The sequence below is a fragment of the Eschscholzia californica genome, unplaced genomic scaffold (genome assembly GCF_041429995.1).
Source record: "Eschscholzia californica isolate CP2 unplaced genomic scaffold, dmEscCali1.0.p SCAF_1, whole genome shotgun sequence".
In the NCBI taxonomy this organism is placed as follows: Eukaryota; Viridiplantae; Streptophyta; class Magnoliopsida; order Ranunculales; family Papaveraceae; genus Eschscholzia; species Eschscholzia californica.
In genome coordinates this window covers 13,799,762-13,814,327 of record NW_028238198.1, presented here as the reverse complement: position 1 = coordinate 13,814,327, position 14,566 = coordinate 13,799,762, and the positions used below count along the sequence as shown (strand labels likewise).

Below are 14,566 nucleotides of genomic sequence, written 5' to 3'. Positions count from 1 at the left end.
GAGCAGAAAATCAAACGGACCCTAAGAAAGAAAATAAAAATAAAGTTGGAGAAAGACAAAGATCTGAGAATTTGATGCTTTTCTACTGGTTAGCTTTAAAAGCCCACAACAAATCCAACTTTCCACTGTCACTCTCTACTTTCTCTCTCTACATCTCTCCCTCCCAATTCCACTCCTTTTTCCCATGGAAGAAGAATTTCTCACTACAAACTGAGGGCATTTTCACACTCTTTATCTCCACTTCTGTTTCTCTCTCTAGAAGACTATGCCGATCACCAAAGAATCTACACCACCACCATTGATTGGTAAAGTTGGAAGATACACTGTTTTTATAACTCCACCGGCCACTCCAAAACCCTCATCTGAACTCAAATCTCCTTCCACTCCTCAATCCTTCTCTTCTAATACCAAATCCCCAAAAGTTATTACTCCAAAACCCTCATCTGAAACCAAATCCCCAAATTTCACTACTTCAAAACTCTCTTCCGAATCCAAATCTGATGATTCCCCAAAACCCCATTTTACGACTAAAGTTGTTCCTCCAGTTTTACCTCCACCTCAACAGTTTGAGAAGCTAGGTAGTGTTCGATCTTCTTCTGATTCTTCTGTACTTGGATTTTTCCGGAATGCTGTCGCTAAAGTTCAAAATGGTAACTTTTTTTGTTTTTCGAACTTTTTTAGGTTTCCTTTTGGATTTTTGTGTTGTTTCGAGTCCTGATGTTTCTAGGGTTTTTTTTTTGTTTTGTAATGGCAGCACATTCGAGTTTGGATGAGTATTTAGCGGATTGGTTTGGATTGAACCATTCTAAGTATCAGTGGGCGTTGGATGATTACTATGAAAGCCAAGGAATTGTAAGATTTTATCCCTTTTTGAAATGGGGTTTAGGGTTATTTTGGATCTGATTGCTCAAACCTACTGAAATTTGCAAGCTTTTTTTTTCTTGGAAGTTTGTGTGGAATGGTTGGTGAATTTAAGATCCGAATGCATAAAAGTAGTCTTCTAAGATAAGTGAAGTGATGTGACTTGGATCAATTTGGTTGCCTTTGTTTTTTCGATAGCAATGCTAGTTGTTCTACTTCAAAGCAAAGTTGTATTTACTCATATTGTGTCTATACTCTATGCCAATTTATCTGCCAAGGATCTTATGATACTTGTTGGAACAATTAACAATAATGTATATGCGATATAAGAAAGATACGTGATGTGATATAACATATGCTTGACCTTGAATGTTGAAGAACTATCTTTGTCTACCAAAGTGAAGCGAATATATAACTTCGTAGTTGGATAGAGAATGCTGCTGCAAAAGTCCTGGTGTTTTCAAATGATATAGAAACATAGTGGTACCCAAAAATGTAATGACGATTAAATAGCTATTCTTATGTGTAACCTGTTGTAGGATCCGGTCGAAGTTAGCCGCGAATTACTTCGTAATTCGACGATCGTAGTTGGTTTCTAGCTAAACACTACAACCCCTAAATTTACCGGACTTGAGGATCTTCTTCATCAATTGTCCTATCCGACAAATTTCTCACATTGCATCTTTGGTCGGAGGACATCTCCTTCAGATTTGTGTTGACAGCTGTGGTCCCGTGCGCGCACACACACACACACCCGCACACACATACACATTTTGGTGCTTACATTTCTTATATGCCTAGATATGTTTCTGAAAATACTTAACATAATTTTGAGTCACTTTGGTTGATCAAATTTTCCCTTTATTCTATAAAAGGATTTATAATCTTGGGCTTCATCTTTTCGTCTCTTTCTGATGCAAATTGCTTCTACAATGTGGGCTTTTTGTTTACTTCAACTACGTTGTCTCTCACAAAAATAGTTCAAAAAAGTTCCCTTTCTTCGGGTATTTTGCACCTTCAGCTTCTTCGTGTTACTCCTTGTGTTGCTTGTCTGTGCTGTCACCTAGGACTTGTTTCCTTAGTTCTCTTCCTTTGTCCAGTTTTACATACACCATTATCCTCGTGCTGCAATTGTTAGTATTTTCTTATTTCTTGCCTTTTACTATGTAATTTGCGAGTGTAGTAGGTACTGGTGAGTCGCGTGACCACATCAGTCAGGTTCTCCAATTTTCTAAAAATCACTGTTGCATTTCTGAAGACCATGTATGATTGCATTTCGAGCATTCCATTTCTAGCACTTCACTGATCGAAAATTGGAGTTTCATGTTGAATTTTGAATCCCTTCTCACTTGTTCAAATTGATGGATTTCAGGGAAAGGGAGATAAAAAGCCGAAAGAGATTGCAAGTAATGAGCAAAACGTTTGAATGTGCTGATTGCTGAAGGAAAGAAATTCAAGATCAAGCGAGAAACATATAGTAGTTCTGTATGAGTAAATTAAATCAATGTAAATCCAGAAGGCGAATGTCCGAAAAAGCAAAAGGAAATTCCCCTTCTTGTGGAAGGGATCTCTCTATTCAAACCCACATCCTCCTGTCGGTGATGTGCAATATCACCTAATTTTGTGCTGTATTTTAGCATCCATTACATGTCCTGTTGTTGAAGTATTTCTTCAAGGCTATATTTTGAAGTATTTCTAATGCACTTATATGAAGATGAAAGCAAAAACCATGTAATCTAACCATATTTATATGGTAAGTTTTACCAATAGTTCCTATTTCTTCTGCCTTGGGGTGTTGTTCAATTACTTTGTTTGAAACATTGTTACCTGAAATTTGAAAAAAAACAAACACAAGTTAACTTAGAAGTCTTGTCGTAAACTACTTGATTACTTGAGCATATCATTTTCACAAATGAAGTGTTGTTAACTGCTTAACTATTGAGTATGTTATTTCACAATAAAATTTAGTCAATAAGACTAAATTTTTTTCTCACACCAACTCAGTGCAATCCATAGCCAAAATACCAATAAAAAAGGCATCTCTCCTTGATAGAGTACTTAGAAACAAAGGTGATAGGGGACTCCCTAAGCCTACTCCCAAGTGTACTCCCCTCACATGGGAAGACCATTTTGGTCTTTTAACAGTTTTTGTCATGAAAAAACCAAAATATCCTTCCCATGTGAGGTCATTTTTGGTCTTTTTAACAGTTTTCGTCAGACTGAAAATATCAAAATATCTTTCCCACGTGAGGGGAGTACACTTGGGAGTATGATTTAGGGAAGTCCCCAAATCCTCTTTGTTAGTTAAAGTATGAAGCTATCGAGTACAATCCAGTGGATCGTTCTCCTGCCATGGCATATAGAAGTGCCCCCATATTTTATGCATCAACATTCTGAAGTCTGCAAGTAAACCCACTTATCTCTCAACAAAAAAAAAAAAAAAGTAAACCCACCTATGGTTTTCTTAAATATCCCCTTTGTAATATTTTTCATCTTCTCTGCGTCATCGTTTTTCATTCATTGAATCGTCCGTCTATAAGGTCAGAGCATATTTTGCAGAGTATAATTTGGAAGTCCGAATTATACCTAAAATACTTAAAATAAGTTGGACAAAAATCATCCCTTATCAGAGAGAAGGTGTGGATGAAGAATAAAAAAACTAGACCACTCAACTAATATACATCTTAAAATGAAATGAGAATACGAAAGGACAAACACAATGAAAAACCTCATCCTTCACAAGTAACATGTCTACCTTCTTTTTTGTCTAGTGCCCTAAAAACTAAAAGGGCACATGTTCCCCTTTTTTTGTGATCACATTACAAAAAAGTTCTCCACATGGTGGTCACCCAACCTTGTTTTTTTGCTTCAAAACCTTACAAATATTCTTTTGTTAACTAATATTTTAAAAAATTAGAGTAAACAATTATAATAGAGGGATTTCTTTTTGTGTCAGAGTTACATTAGCTTCTCCTGTTTTTAAAGTTTAAGTTCAAATTTCTAATTTCTCCTTTTAGACTTCATATTTTTAGCTTTATTTAAGCCTCAAAATTTTAGGAAACTTTGTAAAAAAGTCAAATAGGACTTCAAAATATATAAAGTTATCATTACATCAAAATTGCAACAATTGTAATAATAAGATTTTATTTTATTTTATTTTTTTGTTGAGATATAATAAGATTTTATTTGGGTAGAAATTGTTTGTTTCTAGTATAATTTGGAAGCATTTTGACTAGTATAATTTGGTTCTCCACTTTTGTTTTTGGATTTGAAAAGATTTAACCCAAACGACCAAAATTGAGGAAGAATAGTTTATCCTATTCGAGCAGCCTATTCGAGCAGCCGTTGAAATTAGATTAAAAGAAGAATGAGAAAAATGATATTCTCTCAGGGCGGTCAGCAGTATGAAATGACAATAATATAAAAATAGATCTACAATAGATATATAATTTTGTAACAAACAAGACAATAATTAAGAGAACCGATCACAAGTAGTAAGTACAATATTCATCGAGCCATTTGGAGACCTGACCATTCGATCATTAAATGAAGTGTTTCATCACACTTTTTAGGAGTATCTTTGTTAACTTCCCGTTCAATATGATATGTTCTATGACAACTCCAATTACAAATCCAGAACTAAAACCCATCAACATGATTTTCCAATCAAACATGCTAGTTTCCTCTAAATCATCCCCACTCTCTTCTACTTCAGGCACTTCTGCATGATCCCCACACTCTCTTGACACTTGAAATCCACATAAACCTAGATTCCCGTCGAAAGAAGTGTTTGAGAATGTGTTGAATTGTCTACCGGTTGGTATGGTTCCAGTGAGTTGGTTCTGTGAGAGGTTCAGAACTTCAAGGGATGTTAAACTTGCAAGCTCCCAAGGGATATCTCCTGACAAATTGTTGCCTGAAAGATCTAACGACTCAAGCTCTTTCAAGTTTCCTAACGACGATACAATATGGCCAGAGAAATTGTTGTGAGACAGATTAAGCATTTTCAGAAACTTGAGATCACCAATTGATTCAGGTATACTTCCTTGGATCATGTTGTTTGAAAAGTCTATAGACATAAACTGAGTCTCCATCCTATACAATATCATCTTTATTCCTTTGTTTATCAGCGCCAAAGGATTTTTAGAGTAGTAGTCCGATGTAGATTCGAACCTTTCCAGATATGAATCAGTTGCCTTTATCATCAAACCAGTAAATCTAGAAAAATACTTTGATGACAAATTTCCTGTGAAATGATTATATGAGATGTCGATGACATGCAACTTTGGAAATGTAAAAAGATCAGTTTGCAAAGGGTGTTCAAGCGGCCCATAGAAATGATTTGATCGAAGAATAAGAAATCTTAGATTTGGCAAAGACCCCAACCAAAAAGGAAAATAACCATTTATGAGATTGTTTCCAATATCAAGATACTGTAGTTCTTTACAATTGATCAATGAACGTGGAATATCCCCTTGAAATAAATTACCATTAAGGTTTAGCAATCCCAAACTGTTCCCACTTATAAACATCTGAGGGATAACGCCTACCAACAGATTGTCAACATACATTTATATATATGTGTAATTGTCTATGTACACAATGTAATTGTCTATGACTTCAATGTCTAGTATTGTAATCTTGTACATGAAACCTTTCTATAAATACAAAGTGAATAGCCCTCTTTAGGGCATCTTGCCTTCAACGTTTTCATGGTATCAGAGCAGGCCATCAATCTCTAAACTTCCTCTCCCTCCCACCCTAGTTTTCAGTGTCAATCTCCTCTTCTTCTTCTTCTTCCTTTCATCAATGGCAGATCAAACTTTTCAACCTCAAACCCAAACTTCAATCCCTCTTTCTCCTATCTCTCAACCTCCTCCATCTCCTATCCCTCAACCTCCTTCTTCTTCTATCAATCACTCTGTCTCCACTCTTCCTTCTCTAACAAACATTTCCAACCTTATCTCCATTAGGTTGGATGCTTCCAACTACCTACTTTGGCGCAGCCAACTTCTTCCCATTCTTCATTCCCAGGACCTCTTTAAGTTTGTCAATGGAAGTTTTCCTCCTCCTAATGAGTTTATCCCTGCTTCAGCTGAAGGCTCCTCTGCTCTCATTCCAAACCCTGACTATGTTTACTGGTATCGAGTAGATCAAATGCTACTCTCATGGATTAATGCAACTCTCACAGAACCCATCCTTCTTCAAGTACTGGGACTTACTTCTTCTCGAGCTGTTTGGGAGTCCCTTGAGCATACCTTCTCTTCTCTAAACTCAGCTCGTCTCATGAACCTTAAGCTTCAGCTCCAAACAACCAAGAAGGGATCACTCTCTGTCTCTGAATATCTCCTTCGTCTCAAAACCCTATCTGACTCTTTAGCTGCCATTGGTCATCCAGTGGCTGATGATGAATTAGCTCAATCACTCTCTCCTGGAGTTCGTACATCTGCAGATACATGGCATACTCGACTGGGTCATCCTCATCTGCAGATTTTAAATTTCTTAGTTAAAAATCAATTGTTACCATTAACAACTTCATCATTATCTAAAACTAAATGTGTTAGTTGTATTAATGGCAAACATCATCAATTCCCATTTGGTACTGTTAATCATTCTTCTTCTTCACCAAATGAATTAATACATGCTGATTTATGGGGACCCTCTCCTGTCCCTTCCATCTCTAACTTTCGTTATGTTTTGATTCTTGTTGATGATTACTCAAGGTATACATGGCTGTATTTTCTTAAAAACAAATCAGAGGTCGAATATCATTTTCAAAACTTCAAAGCCATGGTTGAAAAACAATTTTCAAAACCAATTAAGATTTTTCAAACAGATGGTGGAGGTGAATTCATTAGTAATTCATTTTCTTCATTTCTTCACACTAATGGCATTATCCACAGGAAATCTTGTCCTCATACACCCCAACAAAATGGGGTAGCTGAGAGAAAGATTCGCCATCTAGTTGAAACTTCTCTATGCTTGATCACTCAGGCCTCTGTTCCTCTCTCTCTCTGGCCTGATACCTTCTCTACTGCCATTTACACCATTAACCGACTACCATCTCGAATTCTTGGTAATATTTCCCCATTTCAGAAGCTAACAGGAAAACCCCCAAATTATTCCTTTCTTCGTGTATTTGGATGTCGATGCTTTCCTCTTCTAACTCCCTATCGATCTTCCAAACTCGAATCAAAGACAAAGCCTTGCATCTTCATTGGTTACAGCCCAGACCATAAAGGGTATCGATGTTTAGATGAATCATCTAATAGGGTTTATATCTCTCGAAGCGTGATCTTTGATGAATCAATTTTTCCATTTCATCTACAAAATCAAAAATCCCCAAATTTCTCATCTTCTACTCCTGTAACCCTAAATTGGTCTGTTATTTCAAATCCACAAATTCCAACGGTCTCAAGCCGAGCTGTCCCTTCTCCCACCGTTCATCGTGTCTCAAACACATCTCCTGGAACCATCCCTTCGTCCATTCCATCTTCTAATCCTAACCGTTCATCTCACGTACCACCTGTCAACCCCACAACTAATAACGTGGTCCAACGATTATCAAATCCTGACCGTTCCTCTGCTCCCTCTCATGGATATCTTCCACCTGTCTCTGTGGTCCAACGATCGTCCTCTCCTGCCTCCCACTCCTCTGAATCTTCTTCGTCTCTGAACCCTAATTCAGAGGACGACTCATCTGTCCCTCCCTCTCTCTCAACTGCAAATACTTTACCACCACCTCCTTCAACAACCGACATCTCTGTTACCACCTCTAAACATCACATGGTAACTCGCAGTCGTGATGGTACGAGAAAGGCAAAGGTCCTCTTTACAACTAGTCTGCCCCAATTACCTATTATGGAAAATTCATCATTGCTTGAGGAACCATCGACGTTCCTTCAAGCATCAAAGTCTGAACATTGGCGTGCAGCCATGAAAGAAGAAATTAATGCTCTGAATAAAAACAAAACCTGGAAATTGGTTCCTAGGGATTCTAATATGAATTTGGTCGACTGCAAATGGGTTTTTCGGGTGAAGCAAAATTCAGATGGTTCGATAGCTCGTCACAAGGCTAGGCTTGTTGCTCGTGGTTTTACTCAGCAAAAAGGGATTGATTACACCGAAACTTTCAGTCCGGTTGTTCGTCCGGCCACAATTCGTACGGTTCTATCTCTAGCTGTTAATGGTAACTGGTTAATTCGACAATTAGATGTAAAGAGTGCGTTTTTGAATGGGGATCTTAAAGAAACTGTGTTTATGACTCAGCCGAAGGGATTCGAAGATAATTGTCATCCTGATTATGTATGCAAACTCCAAAAGGCAATCTATGGTCTAAAGCAAGCACCGAGGGCTTGGCATCATCGTTTTAGTTCGTTTTTGTTCGAATTAGGGTTTTCTCAATCAATTTCAGATCCCTCCATGTTCTCAATTCGTTCATCATCAGGTATAACAATTCTATTGCTTTATGTAGACGACATTATTGTCACCGGCAGTTCATCTGAGTTTTTACAATTACTAATTTCGAAATTAAAAACCCAATTTGATATTACTGATTTGGGATCATTGAGCTACTTTTTGGGCATGGAAGCAAAACGAGATTCTTCTTCTCTTCTTCTCACTCAACAAAAATACACAATTGATTTGCTCACCAAGTTTGGTCTATTACATTCTAAGTCTGTCAATACACCATCATTAACTGGTAAGAAATTGTCTAAGAATGATGGAGAACCTCTGTCGAATCCTCAAGAATATCGAAGTCTCGTCGGAGCACTACAATATCTAACACTAACTCGACCGGACATCGCTTATTCAGTCAATCAGGTGTCTAAATTTATGCACTCTCCAACTACAACTCACTTGAAGGCTGCTAAGAGAATCCTTCGATTTCTCAAAGGAACAGTAACAACTGGAATCCATCTCCGATCATCTTCTTCATTACCTCTGTTAGGATTCTCGGATGCGGATTGGGCCGGGTCACCCGATGACAGAAGGTCCATTACCGGCTCGTGTATCTTTCTTGGACCAAACTTAATTATGTGGACTTCTAAGACTCAGCCGACTGTGGCTAGGTCGTCGACTGAGGCTGAGTATCGAGCCGTGGCTCATGCGGCTGCTGACATCATTTGGCTAAGAAATCTATTGGGTGAATTGGGTTACGTGTCTTCCACTTCACCAATCATTCATTGTGATAACTTAAGTACTACATACTTAGCCGTAAACCCAATCCATCATTCAAAGACTCGTCACTCGGCTATTGATTTTCACTTTGTACGTGAACAAGTCAATGATGGTAAATTACGTGTGCATTATCTTCCAAGTGAGTCACAAATAGCGGATATCTTCACCAAGGGTCTTCCAACATCAAGGTTTCAAGAGCTATGTATCAAGCTTTCACTCGGTCCCCGAGGTTCGGCTTGAGGGGGGGTGTCAACATACATTTATATATATGTGTAATTGTCTATGTACACAATGTAATTGTCTATGACTTCAATGTCTAGTATTGTAATCTTGTACATGAAACCTTTCTATAAATACAAAGTGAATAGCCCTCTTTAGGGCATCTTGCCTTCAACGTTTTCACAGATTGCTTTGTAAATCCAATATAAAAAGATTTTGGCTAAAGTTACCGAGACATGGAGGCAGTGAGCCAGACAACTGATTTTTAGCTAAAATTAGGATGTAAAGATCATTAAGTTGACATATGGATGACGGTATAGTTCCACTTAGTCTATTTCCGATAATTTCCATGATCTCGAGGTTTGTCAGTTCACCTAACGAGGGAGGTAGTAAGCCAGACAAGTTGTTGCTAGACAATTGTAAACTATTCAAGGACTTGCATTTTCCAATTTCACTTGGTATTGCACCAGATAAACAATTATTAGAGAGGGTAAGAGAAGAAAGTTTTGTTGCATTGCCGACATTATTTGGAATCAAACCTGAGAAATTATTCGAACCAAGATTAATGTATTCCAAATGTTTGAGCTCAAATAAGGCCTTAGGTAGTTCTCCAGATAATTTGTTTTCAGACAAATCTAAACTCCTCATATTTGTTGCATTCCCGACATTATTTGGGATCAAACCTGAGAAATTATTACTCCCAACATCAAGCTCTCTCAAATGTTTGAGATCAAACAAGACTTTTGGTATTTCTCCAGATAATTTGTTTTCAGACAAATCTAAACTCCTCATATTTGTTGCATTCCCGACATTATTTGGGATCAAGCCTGAGAAATTATTCAAACGAAATTGAATATCTTCCAAATATTTGAGCTCAAACAAGACCTTAGGTAGTTCTCCTAATAATTTGTTATCCGACAAATGTAAAATTCTTATATTTGTTGCATTGCCGATATTATTTGGGATCAAACCAGAATAATTATTACCCTCAACATGAAGCTCTCTCAAATGTTTGAGCTCAAACAAGACCTTAGGTATTTCTCCTGATAATTTGTTTCCAGACAAATCTAGACTCCTCATATTTGTTGCATTCCTGACATTATTTGGGATCAAACCTGAAAAATTATTCAAACCAAGACTAATTACTTCCAAATGTTTGAGATCAAACAAGACCTTTGGTATTTCTCCCGATAATTGGTTATCTTTCAAAAGTAAATTCCTCATATTTGTTGCATTGCCGACATTACTTGGGATAAAACCTGAGAATTCAGACCCCGATAAATCTAGTTCTTTCAAATGTTTGAGCTCAAATATGGAATCAGGTATTTCTCCAGTCAGATAAGGATTAGAAGAAATAGACAAATATCCCAACAACTGGAGATCCTTGAAGAATTCCTTAGCAATTCTACCGGAAAAATGATTAAACTGTAAATTTAAGTATTGAAGACGACTGCAGTTTCCCAACTCTTGAGGGATTGAACCAGAAAATTGATTATAACTTAGATCAATTGTTTCGAGATATCTTAACAGTCCAATTTCAGGTCCTAATTGACCAGAAATCTCGTAACCTTCAAGATTTAAGGAAACTACATTGAATTTAGAATCACACTTGATACCTGTCCAGTGGCATGGAGTTGGATAGGTAGAGTTCCAACTGGATTTGATGGAATAGTATTGCTCCTTAGATAGGGAAAATCTATTAAAAAGAGAAAACAAAGCTTTTCCTTCTGAATTTAGAGCAAATATTATTGGGAGAGAAACTATTACATAAAAGAAGAAGAGGAAGAGAGCGAAAAGTCTAGATGAAGCCATGAATAATATGTGTGTTGTATTCATCATGGAAGATAATACTTACTATAAGAAGATAGGGGGAGTTTGTTGTTTCTTCAATTTATGCTTAATAGTCAAAGTCTTTGGTAAGTCAATAGACAAGGTGTGGTCTATTTGCTTTAGCTTGCTTCCGTCTTGCTTGTGTTGGAAATATAAGGTTTAAATAAAGTCTTTTGTAAGTCAACAATCCTTAACTGTACTTCTTACTTTTCCAGCCTTTAAAGTTTAAGTGCAAAGTTCTAATCTCTTTTTTAACTTCATATTTTAGTTTTATTTAAACTTGGAACAATTTAGGAAACTTTGTAAATGAGTCAAATAGGACTTCAAAAATATAAAAAGTTGTTATTACATCAAAATTACAACAATTGAAAATAAGATTTTATTTGGGTAGAAATCATTTGTTCGTAAGCTATTGATTAGTTTGTTTTTCTTTTTTGTTGAACTATTGATTAGTTTGTTAATTTTGTGAATCTCCGGTCCGCTACAAAAAAACGATACAAATAACGAGGACCATAACATATCACATATTCTTATATAACAAAGTGGCCCTCAATGGTATATTAAATGTCTTATTTCCATGACATTGAATGGACAAGTAAAATGTTCTTTTACAATATCATACGAAGTCAATACAACAGATTTTCCTAAACATTAATACATTTTTCAACATTATGTTTGTTCAAACAATACATTATATGCCATTGCATTTCTAGAGAGAGAGAGATAGAGAAGAAATGAACTGAAACACCAACATCTCCAAAAAGATAGAAGACATAATTATGGCTACCTAAATGGCTCAAAAGCTGGCATCCTCGGTCGATGGACGCCTCAAAAAATACCTCAAGCTATTAGCAAGAACCTGCAAAATTCGGATTTCTCGAGTTAATCTTATGCTACAAGATCTGAAAAGGACTCTCAACAAAAAAAAAAAAGATCTGCAAAGGAGCCTGATAGAAGTCCCATTTACCTGTTGGAGAGGCTTGATAAGCCCTTTATCCCTATAGCTGACATGAAACTTTGCCTTGGCTAGCAACCCCTATACTTCATAGATCAAAAAGTTTGTATTATGTAATGCAATGTTCGATTCTCCCCGACGATATAGATATGTATTACCTCGGTATCAAACTCTCCAGATTCAACTGATACGCTTATGTCGGTAATGTTCTTCACCAAATCCACCAGTAATCCAGGGCGATCAGCAGACTCTACGTAAAGCAAGCTGAAGAAAAAACAACAGGAAAATTAACATAATGAAATGCAGATTACCGACCTCGGCTAAGGGCTGGTCTGGTGTTGGAAATTCTTTTATTGGGCAAAGATTGGATAAGCTCGGGCGACAAAAGTTTATCCAAACCAAGCTTCTTGAGAAAAAGTGACAATGTGCTCACCTACGATTGGGACCATCGTCGTAAACATTTACATGGGTAACATAGTGGTACCCAAAAATGTAATGACGATTAAATAACCATTCTTATGTGTAACCAGTTGTAGGATCCGGTCGGAGTTAGCCGCGAATTACTTCGTAATTCGACGATCGTAGTTGGTTTCTAGCTAAACACTACGACCCCTAAATTTACAGGACTTGATGATCTTCTTCATCAATTGTCCTATCCGACAAATTTCTCACATTGCATCTTTGGTCGAAGGACATCTCCTTCAGATTTGTGTTGACACCTGTGGTCCCGTGCGCGCACACACACACACCCGCACACACATACTCATTTTGGTGCTTACATTTCTTATATGCCTAGATATGTTTCTGAAAATACTTAACATAATTTTGAGTCACTTTGGTTGATCAAATTTTCCCTTTATTCTATAAAACGATTTATAATCTTGGGCTTCATCTTTTCGTCTCTCTTTCTGATGCAAATTGCTTCTACAATGTGGGCTTTTTGTTTACTTCAACTATGTTGTCTCTCACAAAAATAGTTCAAAAAAGTTCCCTTTTTTCGGGTATTTTGCACCTTCAGCTTCTTCGTGTTACTCCTTGTGTTGCTTGTCTGTGCTGTCACCTAGGACTTGTTTCCTTAGTTCTCTTCCTTTGTCCAGTTTTACATACACCATAATCCTCGTGCTGCAATTGTTTGTATTTTCTTATTTCTTGCCTTTTACTATGTAATTTGCGAGTGTAGTAGGTACTGGTGAGTCGCGTGACCACATCAGTCAGGTTCTCCAATTCTAAAAATCACTGTTGCATTTCTGAAGACCATGTATGATTGCATTTCGAGCATTCCATTTCTAGCACTTCACTGATCGAAAATTGGAGTTTCATGTTGAATTTTGAATCCCTTCTCACTTGTTCAAATTGATGGATTTCAGGGAAAGGGAGATAAGAAGCCGAAAGAGATTGCAAGTAATGAGCAAAACGTTTGAATGTGCTGATTGCTGAAGGAAAGAAATTCAAGATCAAGCGAGAAACATATAGTAGTTCTGTATGAGTAAATTAAATCAATGTAAATCCAGAAGGCGAATGTCCGAAAAAGCAAAAGGAAATTCCCCTTCTTGTGGAAGGGATCTCTCTATTCAAACCCACATCCTCCTGTCGGTGATGTGCAATATCACCTAATTTTGTGCTGTATTTTAGCATCCATTACATGTCCTGTTGTTGAAGTATTTCTTCAAGGCTATATTTTGAAGTATTTCTAATGCACTTATATGAAGATGAAAGCAAAAACCATGTAATCTAACCATATTTATATGGTAAGTTTTACCAATAGTTCCTATTTCTTCTGCCTTGGGGTGTTGTTCAATTACTTTGTTTGAAACATTGTTACCTGAAATTTGAAAAAAAACAAACACAAGTTAACTTAGAAGTCTTGTCGTAAACTACTTGATTACTTGAGCATATCATTTTCACAAATGAAGTGTTGTTAACTGCTTAACTATTGAGTATGTTATTTCACAATAAAATTTAGTCAATAAGACTAAATTTTTTTCTCACACCAACTCAGTGCTATCCTCCTTCATCAAAAAAAACTCAGTGCAATCCATAGCCAAAATACCAATAAAAAAAAGAATTTTTTGATGAAAGGCCCAAATTTTGGGCCCAAATACTAAAAAAAACCCAACAAGGTTTATTATCTCACCCAAAACCCAATAATCAAATAATAATTCATATCAAACCCAAATACACATCCCTATGCTTCATCTCTTCCCAACTTGTATCTCTAAGACCTAATGGTTTCTTCTATTCCCTCTTTTGCCCTCCTATATATATCCAACTACTCCCTCCTTTTCCAAACCAAAATTTTATCTCTCTAAAATATCTCCCTTTCTCCATAACCGGGTTTCTTTCTCTCTCTACCTCACCGCCCAACACGAAACCCTCTTTTCTCTTTTCTCTCTCCAACCTCGCCGGCCATCTCTTCAATCTATTCCACCTTCATTCATCATCTTCTTCTCTGTAGACCCTTCTTTGCTGCTTCATTCATCATCTTCTTCACTGTAGAGCCTACTTTGCTCGTTCACTCAT

General features: G+C 36.9%; 2 protein-coding genes and 1 long non-coding RNA gene across 5 annotated transcripts; 1 reads left to right on the top strand and 2 right to left on the bottom strand.

Annotated features, from left to right (window-relative positions):
• Window positions 1-13,824, top strand: LOC147564329 (uncharacterized). 2 transcript variants are annotated; one of them, XM_086645033.1, is made up of 3 exons: window positions 1-650; window positions 755-852; window positions 2,234-2,644. In XM_086645033.1, exons 1-3 carry the CDS (start codon window positions 266-268, stop codon window positions 2,285-2,287), a joined length of 537 nt encoding a protein of 178 aa, XP_086501159.1. In that variant the 5' UTR covers window positions 1-265; the 3' UTR covers window positions 2,288-2,644. The 2 variants fall into 2 exon arrangements, with proteins under 2 accessions (XP_086501159.1, XP_086501160.1); XM_086645034.1 differs by lacking the exon at window positions 2,234-2,644 and adding an exon at window positions 13,414-13,824 and having other exon boundaries at window positions 66-650.
• LOC147564331 (uncharacterized) lies at window positions 4,278-11,073 on the bottom strand. Its single transcript, XM_086647696.1, has 2 exons — window positions 9,446-11,073; window positions 4,278-5,430 (listed from the first exon to the last, which is right to left on the bottom strand). Exons 1-2 carry the CDS (start codon window positions 11,071-11,073, stop codon window positions 4,404-4,406), a joined length of 2,655 nt encoding a protein of 884 aa, XP_086503822.1. The 3' UTR covers window positions 4,278-4,403.
• Window positions 11,648-13,073, bottom strand: LOC147564330 (uncharacterized). Of its 2 annotated transcripts, none has more exons than XR_015227099.1 (4): window positions 13,059-13,073; window positions 12,205-12,310; window positions 12,059-12,127; window positions 11,648-11,950 (listed from the first exon to the last, which is right to left on the bottom strand). It is a non-coding gene; the product is annotated as an uncharacterized LOC147564330 (long non-coding RNA). The 2 variants fall into 2 exon arrangements; XR_015227093.1 differs by lacking the exon at window positions 13,059-13,073 and adding an exon at window positions 12,480-12,671.
• Window positions 13,825-14,566: the final 742 nt, after the last annotated feature.